The sequence below is a fragment of the Felis catus genome, chromosome B4 (genome assembly GCF_018350175.1).
Source record: "Felis catus isolate Fca126 chromosome B4, F.catus_Fca126_mat1.0, whole genome shotgun sequence".
Lineage (NCBI taxonomy): Eukaryota > Metazoa > Chordata > Mammalia > Carnivora > Felidae > Felis > Felis catus.
The window spans coordinates 32,117,223-32,143,279 of record NC_058374.1 but is presented as its reverse complement, the minus strand read 5'-3'; the positions used below and the strand labels follow the sequence as shown (position 1 = coordinate 32,143,279).

Sequence of the window (26,057 nt, the reverse complement as noted above, 5' to 3'; positions counted from 1 at the left end):
GCATTTTCCATGAGAAAAAGTGCTATCCAATTTTCATCATGGTTGATGCTTTTTGATAAATCCTGATTGCTTGATTTGCTTGCCTTTAAAATTAATATTCACAGTCTTGGCTAAAGGATAAACTATATTTACGCTTAGTAGATAAGTTTAAGGCATAGGATAAACATAGAAGCGAGGTATGTGGGTTTTTATCTTTTCTTCTTTAAAATGGAAGTGAAAATAAGGAAAAATATAATAATTCTAGATATTTGGATAGGTTACTCTTTGGGTCTGTTCAGCTTTTGGAAGACTGAGTAAAAGCTCCAGAAGAAACTTTAATTAATCCTTAAACCAACATTTATTGATTACCATATTTAAAACTGTATGTGTATTTTCTTGGTAAAGGAATAGTTATAAAGTCAGCCATCATATAAGATGTATTAAATTTTTAGCCAGGTTTTTTCACTTGCTGTACTGAATTTCAAGCATTTTATTATAGGATGATATCTGTTAGTTTGTTTAGCCAAGAAAAATAACGTATTATAAGTGGAATAATTATAGACTGGCCTCCATAGATGACAGGTTAAGAAATATCAGTACTTACTGATACATTATATATTCCACAAAGCCCAGGTCTAAAAGTCTGAGCTCTTTTATTCTCTTCCTGCTGTTGTCACTAGCTCTGGCACCTTGAGTAAGCCTCTGGGACATTTTTCCCCATCTATTAAGAGGTTACATTAAGTCAGTGATTCTTAGCTCCAAGCCCTTTTTGCATCTTAGACTCTTGTTAAAGGTTCTAGGTCCAATCCTGAAAAGTATGCACAGAATATCAGTGATAACGTACACTTCTTGTTACATTTGGTTCACAAGGAGGCCCTTGGCAAAAATACTGTATTTTCACTTATGTAGAACCATACACTGTCTAGAATGTGGGATATCTAGAATAGATAAATTAATGGAAACAGAAAGTTGTTGAGATGTTACTGGGAGGAGGAGAGAATAGAGAGTTATTGTTTAATGGTTAAAGAGTTTTTGTTCGGTGTGGTGAAAAAGTTTTAGAAATAGTTGCACAACACTGTGAATGTAATTAATGCCACTGAACACAGTCAAAAAGTGGTTAAAGTGACATATTTTATGTTATGTATATTTTACCACAATTTTGAAAACACTAATAATGTAATACACCCAAACAATTGAATTATATTTTAAATGGGTAAATCATACAATAAGTAAATTATATCTCAAACTGTAAAAAGGAGGGCCTTTGGAAATTATGTTTGGGAAATAGCATATATAAAAGTAGTTCATTTAATTTACAGACTAATGTAGCCGTCCTACTTCTCTTTCTGTATTTTACCTGTAGTTTTGGCCTTTCCTCCCCAGCTATAAGTCATTTTGTAACTATTTGAAGCCTTGCATGGAGATACTCCACTCTTGTCTACCTTCCTCTTGATACGTACCCTTCTCCCGATTGTCATTATTTTTTTTTCCTTTACTCATCCTTCCTCACCTCCAGACTCTAATTCCTGTTGCATTTAGTTAACCCATAAACACTAAAGTCACTTACAGTGCACTATAATGATTAATGGGCATAATCCTTTTAAGGGATATTTTTGTTTTGAAAGAAAAACTTACCAAAATGACTGTCTTTGTTGATTAAATATGTGCTATAAACATCTTATAGGCTATTATTATTATTATTATTATTTTTTTTTTTTTTTTTGAGAGAGAGACAGTTCACACATATGCACATGAATGAGCAGGGAGGGGCAGAGGAAGCGGAAGAAAGAGAATCTTAAGCAGGCTCCATGCCCAGCACAGAGCCTGGAGCCCTATGTGCGGCTGATCTCACAAGCATGAGATCACTTGAGCTGAAATCAAGAGTCGACGCTTAACCAGCAGAGCCACCCAGATGCCCCATCGTCTTTTAGTCTGGATACTTTTTTGGCTACCTTTGGTTTCTGTGTCTGCCCTGAACTCCTGGTTCCACAGGGTGGCAAAGATAGGACCATGAATCTCTCTTCCATCTTTACCTCATTTTCATCAAAAGGTATCTGAGAGGTATCCAGGAATGATGTCTTATTTCCCCTCTCAACATCACCTTTCATCCCAGTATTAGCTTCTTTTTTTTAAGTTTTGTTTGTTTACTTTAAGAGAGAGGGAGAGAGTGTGAGCAGGGGAGGGGCAGAGGGAGAAGGAGAGAGTAAATCCCAAGCAGGCTGCATGCTATCAGCGTGACTCAGTCTCTAAACCATGAAATCATGACTTGAGCTGAAACCAAGACTTGGATGCTTAACCAACTGAGCCACCAGGCACTCCCTCCCCCCAGTATTATCTAATTATGCCCAGACAAATCAGTAGTACTCCCTAAAGGCTTAACTATACATAGTTCTCTGGGACCTGTTAAGTTCAAAAACTCTAGTTATATAGCTTTGCATTGCAGGGTATTTTCAAAGTCTATACTATGCTAGCATGATTTTTATTGCAAATGCAGTTTTGTTTTGAGGTAGAGATTAGCCAGATTCTCTAGCTATTATCTTTATTAGCTGGTTCTTATTAATATTAATCAGTATATTGTTTGTAGCCCAATGTTTCTTATATAGGATAAGCTTTACTAAAGATCTTGATTGACATATTTAACTAAGACTATATTTGACTGTCAGAAATTTTAATGAAATCTTTAATGTGATAATTAATGTACATACTGTTTACACTTACATTTTATAAGAGGAACCAATATAAAATAATTAGATTAATCTATTTGATCCAGTTGATGTAAATTATTTTTTAGTTTGATAGTTAAATATTCATAAAGTAACCACCTGTTTTATTTTTTAATAATTTTTACCCACTTTTCTGTTGCATATTAACTTGCCTTTAAAATGAAGACAAAATGTAGACCACTTAACTTTATTAGTTCTTATTCATAAGATTTTGGTGAAATGTAGGTGATAGCTAGTAGCCTAAATAAAAAATTGAAATCATTTATGGAATGTGGACTTACGTTGGTTATATAATCCTTATTTGTTACCTGGCCATATTTAATTGAGCCATTAAATTGAGGCTACCTACGTTACTTACTGATAACAGGTTTTTCCTCATAGTAGGTCATGACTATAAGAATATATTTCTAAAGGTTCTAGGTAGATTAAAAGATGAAGAAATTCGATGTCGAAAATACTTGCATCCAAGTTCATATACTAAAGTGATTCATGAATGTCAGCAACGAATGGTAGCAGACCACTTACAGTTCTTACATGCAGAATGTCATAATATCATCCGACAAGAGAAAAAAAATGGTAAGTGATATGAAACAGTAACTATGAATAGATATTAAATTATAAACCCACTTTTTACATCATCTTCAAACTTCCTTAGATTTCAAGTATTTTTAGTAATAGTCTCTAAGATATTCGATGTGCCTTTTTACAGATTTTTAATAATCTACGTTGAAAGACTGGTTTGGAAAAGTATATGTTCAAAGTATATTCCTAAGTCAAAAGTAAAACTAGGAAAATGTGTTTGCACATTTTTGTGTATCACAAGGGCTAATTTCCTTAATACATTAAGAGTTTCTCATAAACAGGAAAAAAAGCAAAGAAGATGAAGAGGAAACGTGAATAGATTTTAAATACACGGAGATGCTTAATCTCACTCAAAATAGAAGAAAATACAAAATAAAGATGCAATGAGATGCTAGTAATAAGCAGTAAAAAATGGGATTTTTTTTTAAAAGACAAAATAGCACTAAAAATTTTCACTAGCAGGGAGTAAACATAACAAGATATGTGCCAGACTTACACAAAAAACTAAACATTGGTTTTTTTAATGTTTTTTTGAGAGAGAGAGAGAGAGAGAAAGTGTGTGTGTGTGTGTGTGTGTGTGTGTGTGTGTGCGCGTGCGTGTGCATGAGAGAGAGGTGGGGGGAGGGGCAGAGAGAGAGGGAGACACAGAATCCAAAGCAGGCTCCAGGCTCTGAGCTGTCAACACAGAGCCCATTGTGGGACTGGAACCCATGAATTGTGAGATTATGACCTGAGCCGAAGTCGGACGCTTAACAAACCCAGGCGCCCCAAAAAACTAAACACTGCTGAAAGCAACATTGATTTATAGATCAGGAGAATATACTCAAAACTGAAGTGGTTTGATTTTTGTTTGTTTGTTTTAATTCTGAAAGTTAAACTCTTAGACTGAGAAAAGTCAAAACAGTCTTAAAGACCATAATGGGAAGACTGCAGGATAGCATGATTTATGATAAAACTACAGTAATTAAGACATCGAGGCAATGGTGTAAGGGTAGAGAGATAGACCAATAGAATAAAATAGCATAGAAAGAACCCATGCATACATACAATAGATACTTGATTTACGACCAAAGTAACACTGTAAAGCAATGGGTGAAAGATACAGTCTTTTTAACACATAGTGCTGAGTCCATTGAATAATCACTTGGGGAAAAAAGTAAAATTTAATCTGTACCTCAGACAGCATGTCCAGAATCAGTCAATACATTGTAGGCTTTTGACCTAAATGTAAAACAGTAACACTGTGAGAAGATAATGTAGGAGAATAACTTCATGACCTTGAGGTAGGGAAAGATAATTTTAAATAAGACACAAAAAGCACTAACCACAAAGGAAAGATTGATCTAGTGGACTGCATTAAAATTAAAAACGTTGGGTCATTAAAAGACCATTAAAAGTATCAAAAGACAATCATAGGGTAATATATTTGCAATGACTGAAAAAGGTTTATGTCTAAAGTATAAAATGGTCAAGAAATTTGAACAGGTACTGCAGAGTAGAGGGTATCCAAGTAGCCAGTAAACATATACAAAGGCCCTCAATCTTATTAAAATAGGGGAATACAAATTAACCACACTGATATCAATAGTCACATTTTGATATAAAATTTAAAAGATTGAATATAATAAGCATTAGGAAATATGTGGAGTACAGAGAGCTTGTTATACACTAGGCTCAGAATATAAATTGATGCAACTACTTTGAAACACTGACATTGTCTCCCAGATACATACTCCCCTGCCCAAACTGTGTGCAAACACGTACAAAAAGGTACAAGAATGTTCATTGCAGTGTTATTTGTATCAGCCCCAAACCATAAACAGTTCCAATGTTCAATAACAGAATAGATGAAGTACAGTATATTCATACAGTGAAATATTATAGAGGAGTGAAAATGGACAGATTACAGCTACCATACAAAATGTAGATCAACCTTATAAATATGTTGAACCAAAGTAACCAAACATGAAGGAATTGTATGATTCCGTTTTTATAAATCAAAACAAGCAAAATCTGTGGGTTGGTAGTCATGACAGTGATTGCCTTTGAGGAAGAGCAAGAGGAGTAGTGATTGGGAGGAGGCGTGAAGGAAACTTGTAGGTGTAGGAAATGTCTGTTTCTTACCCAGGGTGGTCACGTGGGTGTTTATGTGTTCACTTATGACAATTCATTTAGATACATGTTTGCACACTTTTTATGCGTGTGTTATATTTCAATAAAAAGTTTAAAAATACTGCACGGAGACATCATTTTCACCTCTCAGTGGGAAAGATCAAAACATTTGATAACATTGTTGGCAAGGGAACTTCCTGCTGTTGGGAGCTGTGTTATAAGGATCTGTTTAGAGGATGAAGCTTTGACATAACAATCCCACTTCCAGGGATTTATACTACAGATATGCTTGCTAATATACAGGTTTAGTAATTGAATGTTGTAATAGCAAGAAATTGGAAACAACCAAATTTTCATAAATTTGTAAGCATTTGTAATATAGCCATATAATGTGGTGCTATGCAGTTATAAAATATGTGAAATACACTGTGTAATGATATAAAAAGATCTCTTAAGTTAAAATAGTGTGTTATACAATTGCAAATAATACATAAAACGGGCTACACTTTTTGTGTAAAAAGATGCAGAGGAAAGACTATATGTATTTGTTTGAATGTGCACGAAACATCTTTGAAAAGGTATTAACTACAGTGTTCCTTTCCTGTGGGAAAGGAGGACTGGATGGTTGGAGATGGGTGTGGGGGACTTTCTCTGCATTCTCTTGTAACTCTGCATTTTGAACCATATATTACCTATTGCATTAAAATATTATTTGAACTCTTTGGAAATTTAATAATCAAATTTTCTTTTTCTCTTCAGACATGGCAAATATGTATGTCTTACTTCGTGCTGTGTCCACTGGTTTACCTCATATGATTCAGGAGCTGCAAAATCATATCTATGATGAGGGCCTTAGAGCAACCAGTAATCTTACTCAGGAAAATGTGAGTTATATAAGGAGCTGGGATGTTTTTCTCTTAATCAGAATATCATGGAGTTTTTCTTTTGACTTCACTATTTTAAACAATGGCAGAAGAGTCCTACCATGATAACAAATGAAACATATTTATTAAAATATGTTTTAAACCTATAGTTTGTTGTCCTTATTTTGGAATTACCATATTATTAGAAAGTCATTGAATGAGATAGGCTTCTTAGTTATACTGATGTGTTCATTTAGCAATTGTTAATTAACTTCTCACAGAAATATATGTTTGCTGTTTGTAAATGATTGTGTTTCTATGTAACTGGCATTAATAGTTATAGTAGTAATGGTATCTATCAAAGGCAGTATAGGCAAATTACAATTTGCTTTCTTTATAAATGCTCTGAATTTGGTAGTCCAGGAAGCAAATTTAAATTAAAACAATCTTTCCTAAATATATGCTTACTACCCAGAATATCCAGCAGTATCCTCATGTTCCTAACACCCATCTTTCTGAAGAGTTCCTTGTCAGTCAAATGACTGTTTACAACAAGGTGTCTTTCTTCTCAATATGTGTTCGTATCATCAAATCTTTTTGGATCACCGCCTTTGTTATCACTAGTGATGGCTTGACAAATAAGATAGACATGACATGAAATGTTACTTCTTTCTCTTCCTGAAGTAGAGCTTTTGGCTCTTCATTTGCAGTAATCTCTATATGGATATCATTGTTTAGGAGCATTTATTAAATGCTCATCACTCCAGTGATTTTTATATCCTGCCACAGTAATGGTTTTGCCACACTAATAAGTTTTCCATTTTTGTAAAGCCTAGGTTTATTAATCTATATTTTTTAGATTCTGGGTGTTAAATGGTACTAGGCAAAGAGGCAGAGATTGGTGTCAAGGACAAGGGAGTGGAAGTGTAAGAGAATACATTTGTAGTAGACCCAAATAATTTTAGCTGACATAGTTCCCTCCATTAAGATCAAAAACTCACTTTTGCACTGCTAGATACTTCTTCCCTCTGAGATGTAGGGAATTGTACTGCTTAGTTCCAGGGGTCTCTGTTTTCACAGATTCTGGCTTTTTAACTCTCCTTTCCCTCTCAGCCTTCAGTAGCTTTGAAGGCAGTTTTTGTTTATATAATCCTCTATGAAAGTGATAGGCTTGGTAGTTGAGAGGCTGTATCTTGTTACCCTTAAGATACGGTATTCCAACACAGAAGTGTTTTTAGTCGGTTTTTCTGGCAGAAGAACTAGAGTCCTGCATTTCAATGATGTTGAATGACAAGCTAATTTCCATACCAAAGGTTTAGATTTTTAAAGCCATCTTAGTTAAAAACATTTTTGAGGGTCTATATGTAGATATATATCTAGATATCTAGATATCTAGTTATCTAGATATCTAGATATATAATGTGTATATAACATTAATTTGCTTAGGAAAAACTTTACACGTAATGAAGCAATTCTTTAGTGAGCCTAATTTTATCCTTCTTAAAATGTGATTTTGTACTTTGTATTTCATATTTGTAGATGCCAACACTATTTGTGGAGTCAGTTTTGGAAGTACATGGTAAATTTGTTCAACTAATCAACACTGTTTTAAATGGTGATCAGCACTTTATGAGTGCATTGGATAAGGTAACTTTTTAATCTGTATATATAATTCTATTTAATCACTATTCTTTAGGCAGTTTCAGAATTTGAGCTTCTAACTGATTATGTGTATGACTTTTAATCTAGACAAAGTCAAAATTGAAATATAACTTTTCTTTTTTTCTTTTTCTTTTTCTTTTTTAATGTTTTTTATTTATTTTTTGAGAGAAAAAGAACAAACAGGGGAGGGGCAGAGAAAGGAGGGAACAGAGGATCCAAAGAGGGTTTTGCACTGACAGGTGACAGCAACAAGCCCATTGCGGGGCTTGAACTCACGGACTGCAAGATCATGACCTGAGCCAAAGTCAGACGCTCAACCGACAGAGCCACCCAGGCGCCCCAAAATAAAACTTTTAGATTAATAACTGAGTGGTTAAATCAAATGTTTGAATTATATGGGAATTGAATTTCCCATGAGTATGCAATATTAAAATTTTTAATAAACTAGTATCTTCAAAAATGCATGTGTAATTTTAATATTCTTTAGTAGTGATTTTTCCCTTAAATATAATACTTAGGCTACTATATTTGAAATATTTGAAATAACAATGATATTTGAAAGAAAAATAAATACGTTTTACAAACTTTTGGATTTTAGTATACCTTAAAGGAAAATTTGCTTACATAGCTATTGTAAGATTTTTTAAAATGTAGTCTTATTTTATCTGTGTTCAAATAGCAATAATGAGTTATAGAGAATATTTTCAGTAGGAACAATATATATAATTTTTATGTAGTTACCATGAGGAATAGAGTTAGAGAAATTTACCCTGTGTTAAATATGAAAACAAGAACACTACCATCAGAATGCCGTGTTTTGTGTGAGGCACTAATTTTTGGATTTACAGATAATAACATTCTCTGTTGAACCATCTGCACTTTTCCCCTATTCCTGGGGACTAATTATTGGTCTGTTTTCTTATGTAGGCCCTTACATCAGTTGTAAATTACAGAGAACCCAAGTCTGTTTGCAAAGCACCTGAACTGGTAAGTTTGATGATTGCTTAAAAATAATCTTACGGAAAATCAGTATTAGAAAAAGAAAACTGAGGAGAACATCAAATTAATTTGCTTTTGTAGTCTCTTTCAGAAAAATAGATGAAATTAAATTATTAAAAATAAAAGTGATTATATACATTGTGTATAATTTGGCATTTATTTAAGGAATGCAATTGGCCATATGCTGAAGCCTTTTTTGTTTTTAAGGAATAACTGAAGGAGAAAATATTCCATTTTACGTTTGGGGTTTAAAATACGTTTGCTTTGAAATAATTTGCATTAGGGATTTTTTTTATCTGAACTCTAAAAAAAATTGATGGTAAGTTTTTGATAGCCTAAAAGAAAAGTACTTATTTAACATAATAAATTACAGAGCCTCTCAAAACTCATCTAGGTATTCTTTTGAAATTTACATTATTTGTATCAATGCTTTATTGGTCACTACATGTTGATTAGATTTTTGGGTTTTTTCTACGTGTTTTTGTTTTTGTTGTTGTTTTGGTTTTTACCTTAAGACCTATATTTTAAGGTTATGTTCATGTTTTTAAAATAAAAGCTTTAGGATGCCAGAGACCCTGTCCATTGATCTTATTTTGTATTTTTGTCACCTTGCCTCCTTTGAGGCATGATATGTACAGAAGGGCCCTTTCTAAAATTTACTGTCAATTTCTACTTCAGCTTGCCAAGTACTGTGACAACTTACTAAAGAAGTCAGCGAAGGGGATGACTGAGAATGAAGTAGAAGACAAACTCACGAGCTTCATCACTGTTTTCAAGTATATCGATGATAAAGATGTGTTTCAAAAGGTAAGTTATAAATAAGGAAGTTATATTTGTGTTTCAGTCTGCTTTGATTTAGTTTTGAACTTTAAATCATCAGAAAGGAAGTAATCTTTAAAAAAATTTTTTAATGTAGTTCTACGCAAGAATGCTGGCGAAGCGTTTAATTCATGGGTTATCTATGTCTATGGATTCTGAAGAAGCCATGATCAATAAATTAAAGGTAATTTAAGCCTGTGATCTAATAATGTCCTAAAAATTATTCCACTAGCACATAAATATATTTATTTGCAGCATTATATGTAGTAACGAAATCTTTCATCAATAGGTAATTGGTTAAAATGTAGAATGTATATTTGTGTGGTGGGATATGCAAATTCTGCATTGAAAGGACAAAATCCCTCTCTATATATTGATATAAAATTATCCACAAGATATAAACAATGTTAATTTTACAAAAGACTTGTATTACTTATAAATGAATACACCGAAATTATTCTTTTAAGTACAAGTTTTGGAGTACAGTTGAATTTCATTTTTCCTTGGTAAATATTTCTACATCATTTTAGCTTATGGACTGATGAGATAAGTAGTAGCTGGTTCTTATCCTGCGTTATTCAGTAGTTGATCATTTTCCTATATAGTAGACACAGAATATAATATGTGGTCCTTTTTAAATATATCAATAACTTTTTAAATTTTAAAAATGATGTTAACACAAAGCGTTTTGTATCCCAAGACTAGAGATCCAAATTTTCTGACCTGGTGATGACAGAGTTTTAAATAATTTCAAAGAGGTAGATTTCAATAGATGGCATTAAAAATATGTCTAAATACCCTCCTTTTTAAATTGACTACTGGCTCAAATATTCCCAGTCATCTTTCATGTGTGTTTGATACTATATGTAAACCTTAAGAGGTGTCTTACATATAGTGGACATTTTGTAGTGTTGAAATAGGATATATGAATTTATAGAAAAGTTTTTGTTTTAAAGGGAAATTTATTGTTTCATAAATATGTGTTCTCATTTATTCTGCATTTAAACAGAAAAATTTTTTTGAAAGGTTTTGTTTTGAATAGCTGCTTTAGATTATGAATAATATAGGCCTCTGGTGTAAATATACAAGCAGGATGTTTGACTGTAGACCTATCACATTCTTTTAATAATCAATGTGGTTTTTTATTTTTATTTTTAAAAACTGTTTCTTTTACAGCAAGCCTGTGGTTATGAGTTTACCAGCAAGCTTCATCGGATGTATACAGATATGAGTGTCAGTGCTGATCTCAACAATAAGTTCAACAATTTTATCAAAAATCAAGACACAGTAATAGATTTGGGAATTAGTTTTCAAATATATGTTCTACAGGTATGACTAACCATTTCAAAAACTCTGATACAAAGGATTAATAATGGATGCCTGGGGCGCCTGGGTGGCGCAGTCGGTTAAGCGTCCGACTTCAGCCAGGTCACGATCTCACGGTCCGTGAGTTCGAGCCCCGCGTCGGGCTCTGGGCTGATGGCTCAGAGCCTGGAGCCTGTTTCCGATTCTGTGTCTCCCTCTCTCCCTGCCCCTCCCCCGTTCATGCTCTGTCTCTCTCTGTCCCAAAAATAAAAAAATAAACGTTGAAAAAAAAAAAATTAAAAAAAAATAATAATAATGGATGCCTGATTACATTTCTTTCAGTCAGTGGATGCTATCTTCTAAAGTTACATGTTATATTGATTTGGAATGAAATATGTCATGATAGAAATGTTGATGGGCTTTATCAACATTTTAAGGGAGATAAAAAAAAGGGGGGCTTTAGTTGCTTAAATCATTTTAAAAATATTTACTTTTAAGTTAGATATTTATTTGTTTAACTTTTTTCCTTGTAGGCTGGTGCATGGCCTCTTACTCAGGCTCCTTCATCTACATTTGCAATTCCCCAGGAATTGGAAAAAAGTGTACAGATGGTAAGTTTGCAGAAAATATATTAGAAGACCAAAGAAATTTTAATAATTGTCTTCACGTTATATTTAAATATTTTTACAAAGCCTTGAGGGCTCATGTGATATAAAAGTATATTCACAAATTATAGTTAGTCTGCCTAGTAGGAAAAATGTAAATTATTGTGGTTCCTAATATTAAAACTAAAATGCTAAGGCAGTGCCTTGGTTGCTCAGTCAGTTAAATACTAAGTTGGCTAAATGCTAAGGGGTTGCCAGGGTGGCCAAGTCAGACTCTTAATTTTGGCTTAGGTCATGATCTCAAGGTTAGTGAGACTGAGCCCCATGTCAGGCTCTGCACTAACAGCACAGAGCCTGATTGGAATTCTCTCTCTCCCTCTCTTTCTGCCCCTCCTCTTCTCATTTTCTCTGTCTCTCTGTCTCTCTGTCTCTCTCTTGCTCTCTCAAGGTAAATAAACTAAAAAAAAAAACTAAAATGCTAAGTGTGTCATCCAGTTCTTTGTCAAGTGTGTCTCATTTTTATGAAATCTGTTATCTGCTCTTAAGCAGTTTTAAGTTACAGAAATTTTGATATTAGAAGACAGCTTAGAACACAATACTTAAAACGATCATTTTCTAATTTTTCATTCAGTTTTGGAGCCATTTTTGAGCCTCCACATTTATCCCTTGTGATAGTTATTTTTATTTCTGGACTGTGATTTAGGTAAATATATGGAATGTGAAATAACCTAGAAAAAATGCTTTAAGTGCAACTGTAAATAAACCTTACAATGCTTACCAAAAAGCTTTTAAAAAGACTGTAGAGACTGTATCTTTACAGCTTTATTGAGCTATAATTCGTATAACATATGTCTTAGCCTGTTCAGGCTGCTCTAACTAACAAAAGACCACAGCTTGGGTGGCTTATAAACAACAGAAATTTATTTCTCATAGTTCTGGACGCTGGAAACCTAAGAACAGGGTGCCGGCGTGATTGGGTGAGGGCCATGTTCAGGCCACAGACTTCTTCTGTCCTCACATGGTAGAAGGCGCTAAGGAGCTCTGTGAGGTCTCTCTTCTATTAGCACTAATCCTGTTCCTGAGGGTTCCATACATAATGATCCAAGCACCTCCCAGAGGCCTCATCTCCTAATACCATCACATAGGGCATTAGGATTTTAGCATAGGAATTTGGGAGGGACACAGATGTTCAAACCATAGCACTATACAATTCACCCATTTAACATGTACAATTTCAGTGGTTTTTAGTATATTCACAGTTGTGCAACCATCACACAATCTATTTTAAAACATTTTTGTTACCCCAAAATCGCCCCTCCAAAACCCCCTATCCATTTGTAGTCATTCCTCATTTTTCCTTAACTCCCTTCACCACTCCACTCATCCCGAAGCAGTCTACTTTCTTTCTCTATAGATTTGCCTATTCTGGACATCTCATACAGAGTCATATCATTTGTGACTGACTTCATTCACTCAGCATAATGTCAAGGTTCATCCCATGTTATAACATGTATCAGTAGTTAATTCCTTTTTATTGCCAAATAATATTCTCTTGTATGGATGTACCACATATGTGTCCATTCATCAGTTGATGGACATTTGGGTGGTTTCCGCCTTTTGAATATATGCATAATGCTGCTGTGAACATTCGTGTACAAGTTTTTTAGTGGACATGTTTTCATTTCTCTTGCAACTAACCCTTTTTGATTTACTAACTCACCAAAAGAGGTTTCTTATTTCTTGACTGATTAGAAGTTTGGGTAGCATTTTTTTCTAGAGAAATCTTCATTATTGTTTATAGTCCCTTATTTGGACACTAACTTGAGGTTGTTCATGAACCAGTGGGTTATGCATACGTTATGAAGTTAAAAATGAAAATGGTATTTCATTACACTATTCCCTAGAGATATATGTAATGGATATTTTGAGTCATGTTTTAAAGTAAGTATGTTTTTTGTTTCTTTCAGAATAAGCATTATAAATAAAATAACAGTACAGGCTTTGAAATCATAGTTTTTTATTTTATATTCCTATCCTGCTATTTACTATGTATGCTCTGTGACTTTGGGCACATAACTTTCTAATATTTTAACTGATGAGAGGACTACCTCAGAGTGCTGATACAAAGATAAAATGAGATCATGTAAAGCACTTAGCCTGGTGTATAATAAGTACTCAATAAATGGTAGCTAATATAGAAGAAGTAACAGTTACAGTAGTAATGGTAATAGCAGAGTTAGAGTAGTGTAACCAACCAGGTAGATTTCAAGATACTAGGCATAAGGTAGGCTTTCAAAATAGGAGTTGAACTTAGGGACTTCTTGCATCTTCCTTAGAAAGGCATGGTGGCACGACCATCTTAGAAACTACATGAAGAAAAGCATTCATTTGGGTGGGCATAGTATGAGCCCAGGTTAGTACAGATTTTGCAAAAAGGATAGAAGCAAGCTAGGAGTAGGGGTTGGGTAGCCAGGTAAGGCATTTTGATGTATTTGTGATCTGGCAAGTGGAAGAAAATTAACCTCTCATCTTTGACAGTATTAAAACTTACTTCTTAAGGGCCCAAGTTTTTGAATCACAATTAAGGCAGAGAACAGGTGCTGCCACAAATAGTTTCCTTTTAACTTTATGTTGTTTTTTTTCTCTCCTCTTGAAATATCATTTTCCAACATCAGGTTTTTAAACCCTTCAGCCTTTATGTGTAACTTTATGTGTAACTTTATGTGTAACTTTTATGAGGTTTCACTTTCCTCACTTATAAACAGCGGGTTTTTTTTTTCTGACTATTTATGATTCCAAGAATATTGTCCTCTCCATTTGGATTTTCGCTAATTACCAGTAGAGGGAGTTTGTCCTCCTATTTTTTTCCTAGTAAATCCAAGGGTTCAGTTACATAGGAATGAAAATCCATTTGTGTACTTAACAGTGTACATTTTTACATGTAAATAATTCATCTTGCCTTAGTGATCTTTTCTATATTTTACATCTTAAAATATGTAGTTATTTTACAAAAAATTTACTTTCATTTTACACACGTGAATCTTAAAACTATAGAAATTAAACTTTAATTAAAAATAATTTATTTTTGGGGCGCCTGGGTGGCTCAGTTGGTTAAGCGTCCGACTTCGGCTCAGGTCATGATCTCGCGATCCGTGAGTTCAAGCCCTGCGTCGGGCTCTGTGCTGACTGCTCAGAGCCTGGAGTCTGTTTCAGATTCTGTGTCTCCCTCTCTCTCTGACCCTCCCCTGTTCATGCTCTGTCTCTCTCTGTCTCAAAAATAAATAAACGTTAAAAAACTAAAACAATAAAAAATAATTTTTTTTGCATATTAGACCATTACATCTTGTTATATTTCCTTTGTACGTGGTCCAGAAATCTGAATAATACTGAAGAAATATAAAGTAATCTGTATTAATTCAGCTCTCTATTAGAAGTGAATAGGAATTATTCATTTTTAAGGCCTCTTGAGTTCTAATTAATACCCTCAAACGGCATTTAAAAGATGCTGTCCTAGCCTGTTACTTATTTTAAAATTAGAAGTTGAGGCAAGACATATTTTTTACTACTAAACTTTGGTAACATAATTGTTTAATGATATAATGAAGCAAAGTTTTATAGCTTTTATCTTTGAATACCAGATGAATATTATAATATTTCCATTTGGAACTGAGACTTTTCTTGATGATTTACAGAAATGAAAATCTTTATAATCAGATATTAAATTTAAGGTAAAAGAATGTTTTCTGTTGATGTATCTATATCATTATCAATAAAACTTGACTGATAGATCTAGGAGTATAAAGAGGCAAGGCATGTGCCTTCAGAGCTTGGAATATACATCCTGGAGCTAGTTTTGCACTTAAATAATTTATAAAGAGCATTTTAAAGTTTGATTTTCTTGATTTCAAAATGTTTTATTTTGGGGCGCCTGGGTGGCGCAGTCGGTTGAGTGTCCGACTTCAGCCAGGTCACGATCTCGCGGTCCGTGAGTTCGAGCCCCGCGTCAGGCTCTGGGCTGATGGCTCAGAGCCTGGAGCCTGCTTCCGATTCTGTGTCTCCCTCTCTCTCTGCTCCTCCCCCGTTCATGCTCTGTCTCTCTCTGTCCCAAAAATAAATAAAAAAACGTTGAAAAAAAAATTAAAAAAAAAATGTTTTATTTTGCTTTTGTCCACAAATTCATTGTAAATTATTCATCATAAAATTATGAGTTATGTAGTAGTAATTGAATTTATTGACACCCCTGGAGATGATTAGTCAAAGCCTGCTTCTAGGATTCTTTGATGACATTATTTTGACTTTTCTTTTTGTCTAGATTAGAACCAAGCAGAAAATCTTAAGTATTTTAGGTGCCAGGCATTTCCTATTTATCATGCTATTGGAGGGAAAGCATGCTGAACAAGTTTTAGCTTCCCAGGACCAGGCAAACTTGGAATAAACTGCTGAAAAGAATTCACTAATTCTCTTGGCTGACAGCTATAAACTTCTGCTGTAAAGAGTGAAAGTATGCAACTGGCAGGTCAAACATTGGTGATTGCTTTATTGAAACTTTGTTTTGTGAATAAAAAAGGTTAAGTTTGATATACAGGTAAAAGCTTTAGGTGTAACTATTACCTGTGGCACATCATGGCTGAAAGTATGTCCATAATTCTGAATTGTGACATGATGCGTTTATTTTTTAGTGTTATAATGAAATTGAGGTTTGTTTTTTTTTACATTTCAGCATTGTTTTCTCACTATAAATTATGTACTGGCTCTTTAAAAGGTACTTTTTGGATTGATGTCCTACAATTATACATTCAGTTCAAGGAAGATGTTTTTTAATTTTCAAAGCTACAATAATAGAATGTTAATTTTTTTATAATAATATCAACAAAAGAAGATACAAAGATGAGTACCTTGAAACTTTGTTTGTATTTGTGTTTGACTGGATGTAAAGTTAAATTGTAGATGTCACCTTATAGGTAACCACAGAAATATTAATCAACCTGTCACTTTAGCAAGGGTATATATGTTGGCAAATAGGAGAATTAGAAATGAAGGTATGATTTCCATTTTCATATTGGAAATATATGATGATGTTTTTGGTCTGTAGTTTGTATTTGTAAAGTCCAAATGGCTATCATTCAAAACTCAAAATGAATCATTGACTATGTCATTTCTGAATTTATACAAATAGTCAACTGTATAGGGCTGTGGTTTAGTGGAGAGAATCCTGGACAAAGTTGTAAGTGAAAAGAGCTGGACTAATAATTGTAAGATCTTGGTCAGGGACTTGCCATGGATATGTTTTCTCATCTATACAATGAGTAAGTATACCAGATGGGTTATAATGTCTTTTCTAACATGAATATTTTTTTTACTTTTTCAGTGTAGTAATAGCTAGGTAGTTATGTTATAGTAGCTGAAATTAACTTGATTTTTTTCTTTTTCTACAGTTTGAATTATTTTACAGCCAGCATTTTAGTGGAAGGAAACTTACATGGTTACATTATCTCTGTACAGGTAAAATGCATTTAATTATATCTAGTGTAGTGAAATTTACCTGATATAATTATGTTAATAATTTAATGGAAGAGATTTCTTACAGCTTAATGATAGTTTTGTGTTTTTTTTATTTTATTTTTTTCTAATGATAGTTTTTAACCTCTTTTCCTCTATTTGCCTTGCTGGTTATCATTAAAGCAACTAATAATGAAGTTCAAGTGCAGCACTTTTTAATAGTATAAGTATAAAATTATGCTGTTTTTATTACTGCTTGGTAAGAAAATGTCTGAATTTTATAATGGTTTCTTATATTTCTGTAACAAACCACTTTATATAGACAGTAGAAATTTTATTTAGAAACCAAGACTTGACAGGTCAGATACTCTTAAAAAAACCCTATTTTCTCTAAATATGTCAAATGTCCTCAGAAATTTCATTAAACATTATAGGATCATAAGGAGATCCAAGCATTGGATTTTTCTTTTTGGTGCTATAGTGAACTGCAGTAGTAAATACTTTTTCCAGAGTGTCCCAATTAATTTCCAGTAGTTTTCAATTTTAGAAAAGTTAAGTCAGAATCTGGTCCTTTGCTTCTTTCTGGAACAGTGGGGTCCACTTATTTGACAGTAGGATTCATAACTGAATGACTGTAGACTGTGTGCAGTTGCTCTGAGTTGCCTGAAGATGTTAGCCAAAGCAAACACTCAAAAATTTCTCTACTTTTGCTAAAGCTCTGCTTTGAAAAGTTCATTGAGTCAACTTTCTCTTTCTATAAGAAGGAAAAGGTATCTCTGTTAAGGGTGTATCTCTTAGAAATGGTATAAGAAAATTTGATCAATCAGGTGCCATAACCTTTATTAGGAAATTCTATTCACTCACTTAAGAAAAATTTCTCTTACCATTTATTTGACTAATTTATATTTGGAATATGATGTCTCATTGTTAGTAATACATATTAGTACATAATCAGTACACGATAAAACATACTTACACAAGTTTAACTTTATTGAACAAGTTGGACATTTACATTTTTTCAGCAGTTTGTGAAATAAATGATTAAAAAAAATTTTTTTTTAATGTTATTTTTGAGAGAGGCTGAGCGTGAGTAGGGGAGGGGCAGAGAGAGAGGGAGACACACAATCCGAAGCAGGCTCCAGGCTCCAAGCTGTCAGCACAGAGCCCGAAGCAGGACTCAAAACTCACAAACCACGAGGTCATGACCTGAGCCGAAGTCAGATGCTTAACTGACTGAGCCACCCAGGTGCCCCAGAAATGATATTTAATAAGTGGTCAATTTGTACTTGACCTTTAATTTTACATCTGTTATGAATTTTTTCTATTCTCATTTAGTAAATATAATGGGTTTTAAGAAAAAACATGCTCAACCAGTGTTTTAGATAACTAAAAGAACTAATATATCTTAATGTACTTGAATTTAATTTATTTTTGATATCCATGAATATCTGTCTTGGGGAGTTTAAACTCTCTTTGTTTTTCTCATTACCTCAGCAGTAATCAACCTCCTAAAGTATTTTAATGAGGGGCTCACTTTTTTGGTGTTCAGCAACTTAATTGTAATAGAAATAAAGAAAAAAACGACATAGTTTTTGCTCTTGGAATTTGACCTGAAAACTGTTACTGATGACACCTGGATAGGAAAGAGAACAACATTCCTTTTCTGTTTTTGAACATACAGAATTCCAAAGCTGGTCCATGATAACCAGATTTTTGGAGCTCATTTGTTTGTTTTTTTCTTGTTTCAATGTTGTGTATATGTGTCTTCATTAGAGTCAAATAGTTTATTCCTTGGAAAAGATATTGTTAACCTTGTAAATTCGTTTTTGTTTTGAATCACTGAAAGCACTGAAAATACCTGTGATCTATCAGTGAAACTATTGGGTAAAATTTTATTTTGGTTTTGTTTCTCATTTATTCATTTACTCATTAGCAAAAGTTGTCAAACACCATCTGTCATTAAGATGCTTGTTCTGTGGTTCCCACATTTGTCATAAGGTTCCAGGGCTCCTTTAAAACATTGGCTCTCATTCTAGACTAAGAGTTTTGTTTCTTGAGAACCCCTATTACTCATACCTTTACATATAATCAAAATTATTCTTTCCTAATCCATTTGTACATTATTCCAGGTATTATTTGTATTGTAATCCAAGAGTCTTTACAAATGGTCAGAGATGGGGTATAAAGTGATGTTTGGAGAAACTTAGAATCAGGAGATGTCAGGTTATTAGCCTATTAAGTCTATAACCTTGAGCAAATTACTTAACTTCTCTGAGCCTATTCCTTCATCTTTCACTTTGAAAAATTCATTTATAACCCAGAGAACATCTTTGTCCCAAGTACTTCTGTATGCCAAGTACAGATAAAATACAGAGCCTCAGCCCTCAAAAAGCTCACATCTAATGGGAGGATAGACAAGTAAATAATTATGGTAAATGTTTTGAATGTTGTAATAGGTGAGCCCAGGGTTTTAGTTTCCCATAGATTGGTGGTAGCAAATAGCTCCTGGTGAAGGAAACCTTCTGAGTAAATAACATCTAAACTTGGTTTTCAAGGATGAATAGGACTTAGCCAAGATAGGCAAAGAAGAATGTTGAGAGCATATTACCAACAGAGGTAAGAATTTTAAGAAGTAAGCAATCTATGCTATCAGGTGTGACAGAGATACTGAATGAGAGAAAGATAAAAATTCCATTGGATTTATGACTAGGACATTGGGTAGAATTATTCTGAGAGAACAACTGGATGAAGAAATGACAAATACAGAACCTAGAAACTTACACTGGATATAAATAAATTTTATTTATGGCACATCAAGATTTTATAGGAATCCCAAGTCAGCTGCTGAGAGATAAGTTGAGAAATAAATTCAAGGGAAGTAACACTTCATTGGTTAATACATAGCTATGTAGATAATACATATAATTAGATTATATAAGCAATTAATGAACTATAAGTCATATAAGTATTGATTATTTGCCAAAATCTAATCTGGCAAATTTGCCAAAATCAAAATCCCACCATATTGCACATACCTTAAAAGGTAATGATCCTATCCTTGACTGAATTCTCTTTCATTATTGATTTCAAATACTTTGACAGTTAAAATTGTGAGGGATTTTAATATTACCTAATGTCCAGTCCATATTTAGATTTCCTTGGTTGTCCCCAAAGAGACCTTAATGCCTGTTTTAATGTAATCAGAGCTCACTGATTGCATTTGGTTATTGTGTCTTCCTGCTTCCTTTCCCTACCACCTCTTCCTTAACCCCCTTTAGCCCTCTTGATATACTTTTTTGAAAAGACCAGACAGTGTTTTGGATTTGTCACATTATTGTGATGTATTTGATTTGTTTTCTATTCCCTATACTTTCTGTAAATTAGTATTTCTGAAATTAGGTTCAAAAGTTTGATTCTATTCAAATTATATTGTCGTCAAGAATACTTCTTAGGCAGCTCTATATACTTCATAATGCACCAGAAGGCATATAATATCAGGTTATCCCACTATTAGAGACTCTAGTGTTGGACACCTGGTTAAGGTGGTGACACCAGATAGCTTCATTGTAAAGATACTCTTTTCCCTTTTCAATTAACAGGTGATCTGAGGGGAGATACCTAGGTCCCATATGAATACCCTTTTTCAGGAACAGATCTATCTAATGGTTTTGGCACCCACGGATGATCATGGCTTGAATCAGTTATTTCATTACTGATTGCAAATTGGCGATACTCTATCACTCATTCAGCATTTAGTAGCTGACATTCTTCTGTAAAGAAAAGCTTTCCCTTAGAGACTAAGGAGCTGACAGGTAATGGGAAAGTAACTTGGATGAAACTGTTAAGAGAGTTCTGCCCACTCGTTAACTTCCTGTAGTTGTAAATACCTCTTGAGTTATGGTTGGCTTATTTTTTCAAAGTATGTGCATATCAGAATGTTTTGTTCTAGTTTGAAGTTTCATCAAGTTTGCCAGCCTGTTCTGTAGGTAAAATGACCTTGTTTGTATCTTCTGTTTCTGTTTATGGCAGTAATTAAATGAATCGTCCAAATTTGGGATTTCCTGCCCTGCCCCACATATTCCCTCTACGCTTTTCCCATTTTTTTTTCTTCTGTGAGCTAATGAGTACTGTGGTACTTTTCAGTGGTACTGAAAAGGTGGCAAGAGGCGCATGTGCCCCTAATGCTGACAACTAAAAAATAGCAGGGGGAAAAAAAAGTATTACAAAACTAGTTTTCCTCTTATTAAATGTTGCAGAATGAACTTAATAATAAATGCTACATTGACCCTTTATTTACATTGACCCTTTCCTTGCATTGTCTCTTAATGTTCCTTGGGTTCTGGTGGTGATGAAAGACTGCTTGGTGTGGCAGGAGATGCATTCTGTGTCCAAACCCATGGCAGCGTGTTATAGCATCCATAAAGTGTCGCCTGAGGTCCCGCTTCATCATCTGCGTGTTTGATGCATTACTTCGTACTTGTTTCTGACATATGATTGAAACAGTCATTATACAAATTATGTACAGTTTATGTGATATCTTGCTTCTCACCATATTTCCCAAACTTAAATGTTGAGGTGAGAGTCCTTAAAGTATTTTTGGTACTGATTGTTGGCAGGACACTCCTAACGTTAACTTTTTACTTAAACTCTGTTAAGCCCTCCTTTCATGAAAATTCAGAGATAAGGCATATTTTTCTTTAGGTGTTTCTAAATATCTGAATAACAGTTATTTTTGAAATAGGTTGAAGCACAATAAAAATTGGAATAGGCATCTGCATGATAATCAGTGGCAGAATTGACTTAATATCCTTTAAATTTTTTAATTACATAATGAATAAATAAGCACAACATCTTGATCAGAGATCCTAATTACCACTCACAGGGAGAATGTAGCCTCTGGGGTAAGTTCATGTGAAATATAGCCTCCTTGAGTATAATGTAGAGCTTTAAAACCAGATCTTGTAATGGTTTAGTTTATAATCCATTAATAGTCGAATAATTCAGGGTGTGTAAGAGACAGAGAGAAATACAGCCACTAAACCACAGCTTTATGCTTTATGTCCTAAAGGAAATTGTTGGTTGACCTGCGTTAACTTTACATGTTAGAGTGCATACATGTTTGTCATACAGTTTATTATAAACTTTTCAGTGCACTGCCTCCCTGGGGTGTTGCAGAACTTCAGTGAGCCTAAACCCGCTGTATCCTTTATAGCTTTCCAGAGTAGTGTAGTATCTAGAACTTGTTTATTCTATCAACTATTTCATCAAAATAATGTATCTTTTTGTCTCTTCTCCCATTTGTTTGCCCCTAGAAAGTTACTGAGAAGAAAAATGTTTGTTTATGAGACAAAATAGCATTGTTAAATTTTGGCAGAAACTGCAGGTTAGAGCCACAGGAGAAGCATCTCCCGTGTGCTTGTAGACCTCCCTGTGTGCTTGAACCTTGCCAGAGAGACACCCCTGAGGCAGTTACTGGTAGCAGGCTGTCATTCTCTCCTTTTGTCCATTTCTCCTCCTACCCTCACCTCCTCTTACTGCTTTTTTTCATTCCTAAGTCTTAGCTTTCCTATTAACTTTTAGAGACATTGTTACCTACTGGTAGAGGTATTTTAGTTTAATTGTGATTTATACTGCCTACTCAAAACTAACAGCCCTCCCTCCACCCCCCAAACAAACAAAATGATTACACTGCTGGCAAGAATGGCTTTATAACAATTTAATAAGTCCTTGGCTCATTCTTTCAGGAGAAAGTAGCTGAAATAAACAATTACTCAAGTAATTTTGAAATGTTTCTTTGATGATCAGTTTATTGTCACAATTTTGTTTTAATTGTAGGTGAAGTTAAAATGAACTATTTGGGCAAACCATATGTAGCCATGGTTACAACATACCAAATGGCAGTTCTTCTTGCCTTTAACAACAGTGAAACTGTCAGCTATAAAGAGCTTCAAGACAGCACTCAAATGAATGAAAAGGAACTGACAAAAACAATCAAATCATTACTTGATGTGAAAATGATTAACCATGATTCAGAAAAGGTATGGGGAATTTAAGCATTATAAACATTACAGCTTTTTCATGAGATGTTTGCAGTTTTTCAAGTAAGGTTATAATTGGCGATGTCCTTTGTACTTTGGAACACACTTGAGTGCCGAGCCAGCTGCATTACTGTAGACTCCTTACAGCTGTGAGCTTGTGCAGTCACAGAGAAGTTGGTGACTGTGTGCCCTTTACAGTTTGATTTTATTTGTCCTACACTGTGACAGTTTCCTGAAAATTGTGTAAGAATTGCCACTGAGTAGATACTGGTTAATTGAGGTTAAAAACAGTAGCATATTGTAAATCTTTCTGTTTGTTTTTTTTTTCCATGTGTTTAGTTGATATTTAATTACATGATTCTGTAATAGGAAATGACCATCTATTGATGTTTATTTGTGTGCATATTTAGTTTGTGTAACCATCCCAAATGCTCTCACTCTCCTGTTCCCTCATTCCAGGACTCAACTAATAACCACCATATATTTGTAATATCTGTCACAAGAAGAGCAAGCCAGTAATCTACTTCTTTTCTTTATAGCTTTTTTTCCTAATAACAAGTTTTTGTTGTCGTTACAGTATATTTTAGACACTTAAATCGTGTTTAAAAAGCAGATATAAGTGTCCTATTTCAAATTGTGCCTGTAAGAAAAAATTCTCATAAATTGTGTTTCATTTTTGTTTTGGTGAACTTAATAGCCTACAGTTTCTCTCATCAGTTCATTTAATCCGATGATATTTCGTAGCCTATGATTGAGCAGCTTTAAATAGCATGTATTCTGAAAGTCAAATAAAGCTTTTCTTAATACTGAGAAATGATTAATTTTTCTGACTTCAGAATCTTAACAAAATATTAAATTCTTAATATTAAGATTTTAATTAATGCAATTAGTTATAATTTAAGCATGAATTTTTAAACTTAAAACTTAAAATTTTAAGTATAAATTTTTAGCTAAATTAAGTGCTTAAGAAGTTGTATAGTTTTCTAAAATGTATTATTTTTGCTGCCCAGGAGTGTTCAAAATAAATACAGATTGCTTATTCGCACATTAAATTTTAATTATGAATGCCATTCCTTAGCAGAACTTCTTAGGTTATTATTGAAGATGGTTCATTTGCCAAGTGCTTTTTGATCCTGCTGATGGAGAAAACTCACTATAGAACATGAGTGGCTTTCTTAAGCCTGATAGAGAAGTTGTGATTATAAAAATTGGTTTGACAACTTTCACTTGAGAAAAGGCCACTTGCTTCTGGCAGAGTGAATAAAACATGAATTGGAGGGTAAACTTCATCAGAACCACGCCAGAGTCACGTGTGCCACGGGAAACCAGTTGCTTCTGTAGTCCAGTTATTTATCATCGATATTTTGTTACTGCAGCACAAGACCATTGGTTGCTCACTTTTTCAAAATGGGGTGACAGTAGGTCATAAAAATTAAAATGTTAAATTCTGTTTAAGCCAATGAGCTTTGACCCTTTATCTAGTGGTAATATACATAATAGTTGGGCCATAAAATAGCTTATTTCTAAATGTTAAACAGATTAAAATTCAAGTGTAAAACTAGAAAAGAATTGTTTTTTGCTTTCTTTGACAGAAGACAGTTACTTTTCTCTTAAATAATCTTTGTAATGTAAAATGATGAGAGTTGAGTCTTCTTTGCTTGGCCATTTCATTTTAAGGCATATTATTTGCAGCAACTCCTATTTAATGATTTTAATTTTGATAAATATGAATGAATTATTTTTAATTATAGGAAGACATTGATGCAGAATCTTCATTTTCATTAAATATGAACTTTAGCAGTAAAAGAACAAAATTTAAAATTACTACATCGATGCAGAAAGACACCCCACAGGTAAGTGCTTTTTAATGTTGTTTCTCTTGGAAATATTTAAGCATTGGACTTCACAAGTGTAACTGAGAGAATGCAAAAGTTTGCACATCAAAAGTAATAATGTGATGCATTTTTTTCTGGTTTAGTCTCTGCATTTACTAACCTTACAAACAAACAAACCCGCTGCCAGTATCTTAGATTATAAAAATAGTAATATAATGGGTATTTAAGGAAAAGGGTATTGTAGTATTGTCACATTTGCTTTTAGACAAAATGTGGAGCATTGCTTTGCATTCTTCACAAAAATTCCTACCTTGACTAGTGATATAATCTCTCACATTTTTCATTTGTAAAATAAAGAAAAGCTTTATAACATGTTTCTTTCAAAGAGAAGTTGAAAATGTTTCTAACTTTACATCCTGCCCCATGTCCAGTTAAAAGATAGGATGTCGGGCCCTCTCCAAGAACTTATTCCCCCATGGGAGACAGATGTTAGTTAATTATGACTAAATTTCAACACAAAAATGTTTGAGATCTCATTTTTCTCTAGGCTATTGAATAATAATTTATAATATGTGGGTTGTATTTTGTCTTTTAAAAGCTGTTATGAGAGCCCTATTGTGGCATTGCCCGCTTCTATGCCTCACTCTACTGTGTTTCCTTGAGCTGTGTGGAGATAGGCCCTTTGTGGCCCATCCTTCCCTGCTTCTCTGCTTGAGCCAAATAGAATCTTTCACAGCTCTTCTCCTTGAGGCCTGATCCAGTATGCACAGTTACTAAAGCATCTAAAAGCATATATGTGGTATATGGTCTGTACTCCACGACAGGACAGAAATTTGAAAATTATTGAAAATCTGACAATCATTTAAATTCTCCTTTATTGCTTATTTACATTAAATACATTTTACAGTAGTGTTAATTTTTTTAATAACCTTCCAACTTTAACCCAAGAAATTATAAATAACTCACTGTAGATATTCCTTTGGTAATGGTTATGTGGTAATGGGCACATGTTAACTACATAATTTGATGCTCAGTA

At 33.7% G+C, this 26,057-nt stretch overlaps 1 protein-coding gene across 9 annotated transcripts in view; it reads left to right on the top strand.

Moving 5' to 3' along the window:
- The window catches only part of CUL2 (cullin 2), a 155,840-nt gene that overhangs the window by 127,648 nt on the left and 2,135 nt on the right, over nt 1–26,057 (top strand). For all 9 annotated transcript variants that reach the window (XM_006933355.5, XM_023256527.2, XM_023256526.2 and 6 more), the window contains 11 exons: nt 3,116–3,278; nt 6,156–6,280; nt 7,799–7,906; nt 8,849–8,908; nt 9,599–9,727; nt 9,837–9,923; nt 10,916–11,068; nt 11,578–11,655; nt 17,085–17,151; nt 22,984–23,186; nt 24,938–25,039. In XM_006933355.5, the coding sequence (XP_006933417.3) occupies nt 3,116–3,278; nt 6,156–6,280; nt 7,799–7,906; nt 8,849–8,908; nt 9,599–9,727; nt 9,837–9,923; nt 10,916–11,068; nt 11,578–11,655; nt 17,085–17,151; nt 22,984–23,186; nt 24,938–25,039 (1,275 nt within the window). The remainder of the gene's footprint in view (nt 1–3,115; nt 3,279–6,155; nt 6,281–7,798; nt 7,907–8,848; nt 8,909–9,598; nt 9,728–9,836; nt 9,924–10,915; nt 11,069–11,577; nt 11,656–17,084; nt 17,152–22,983; nt 23,187–24,937; nt 25,040–26,057) is intronic.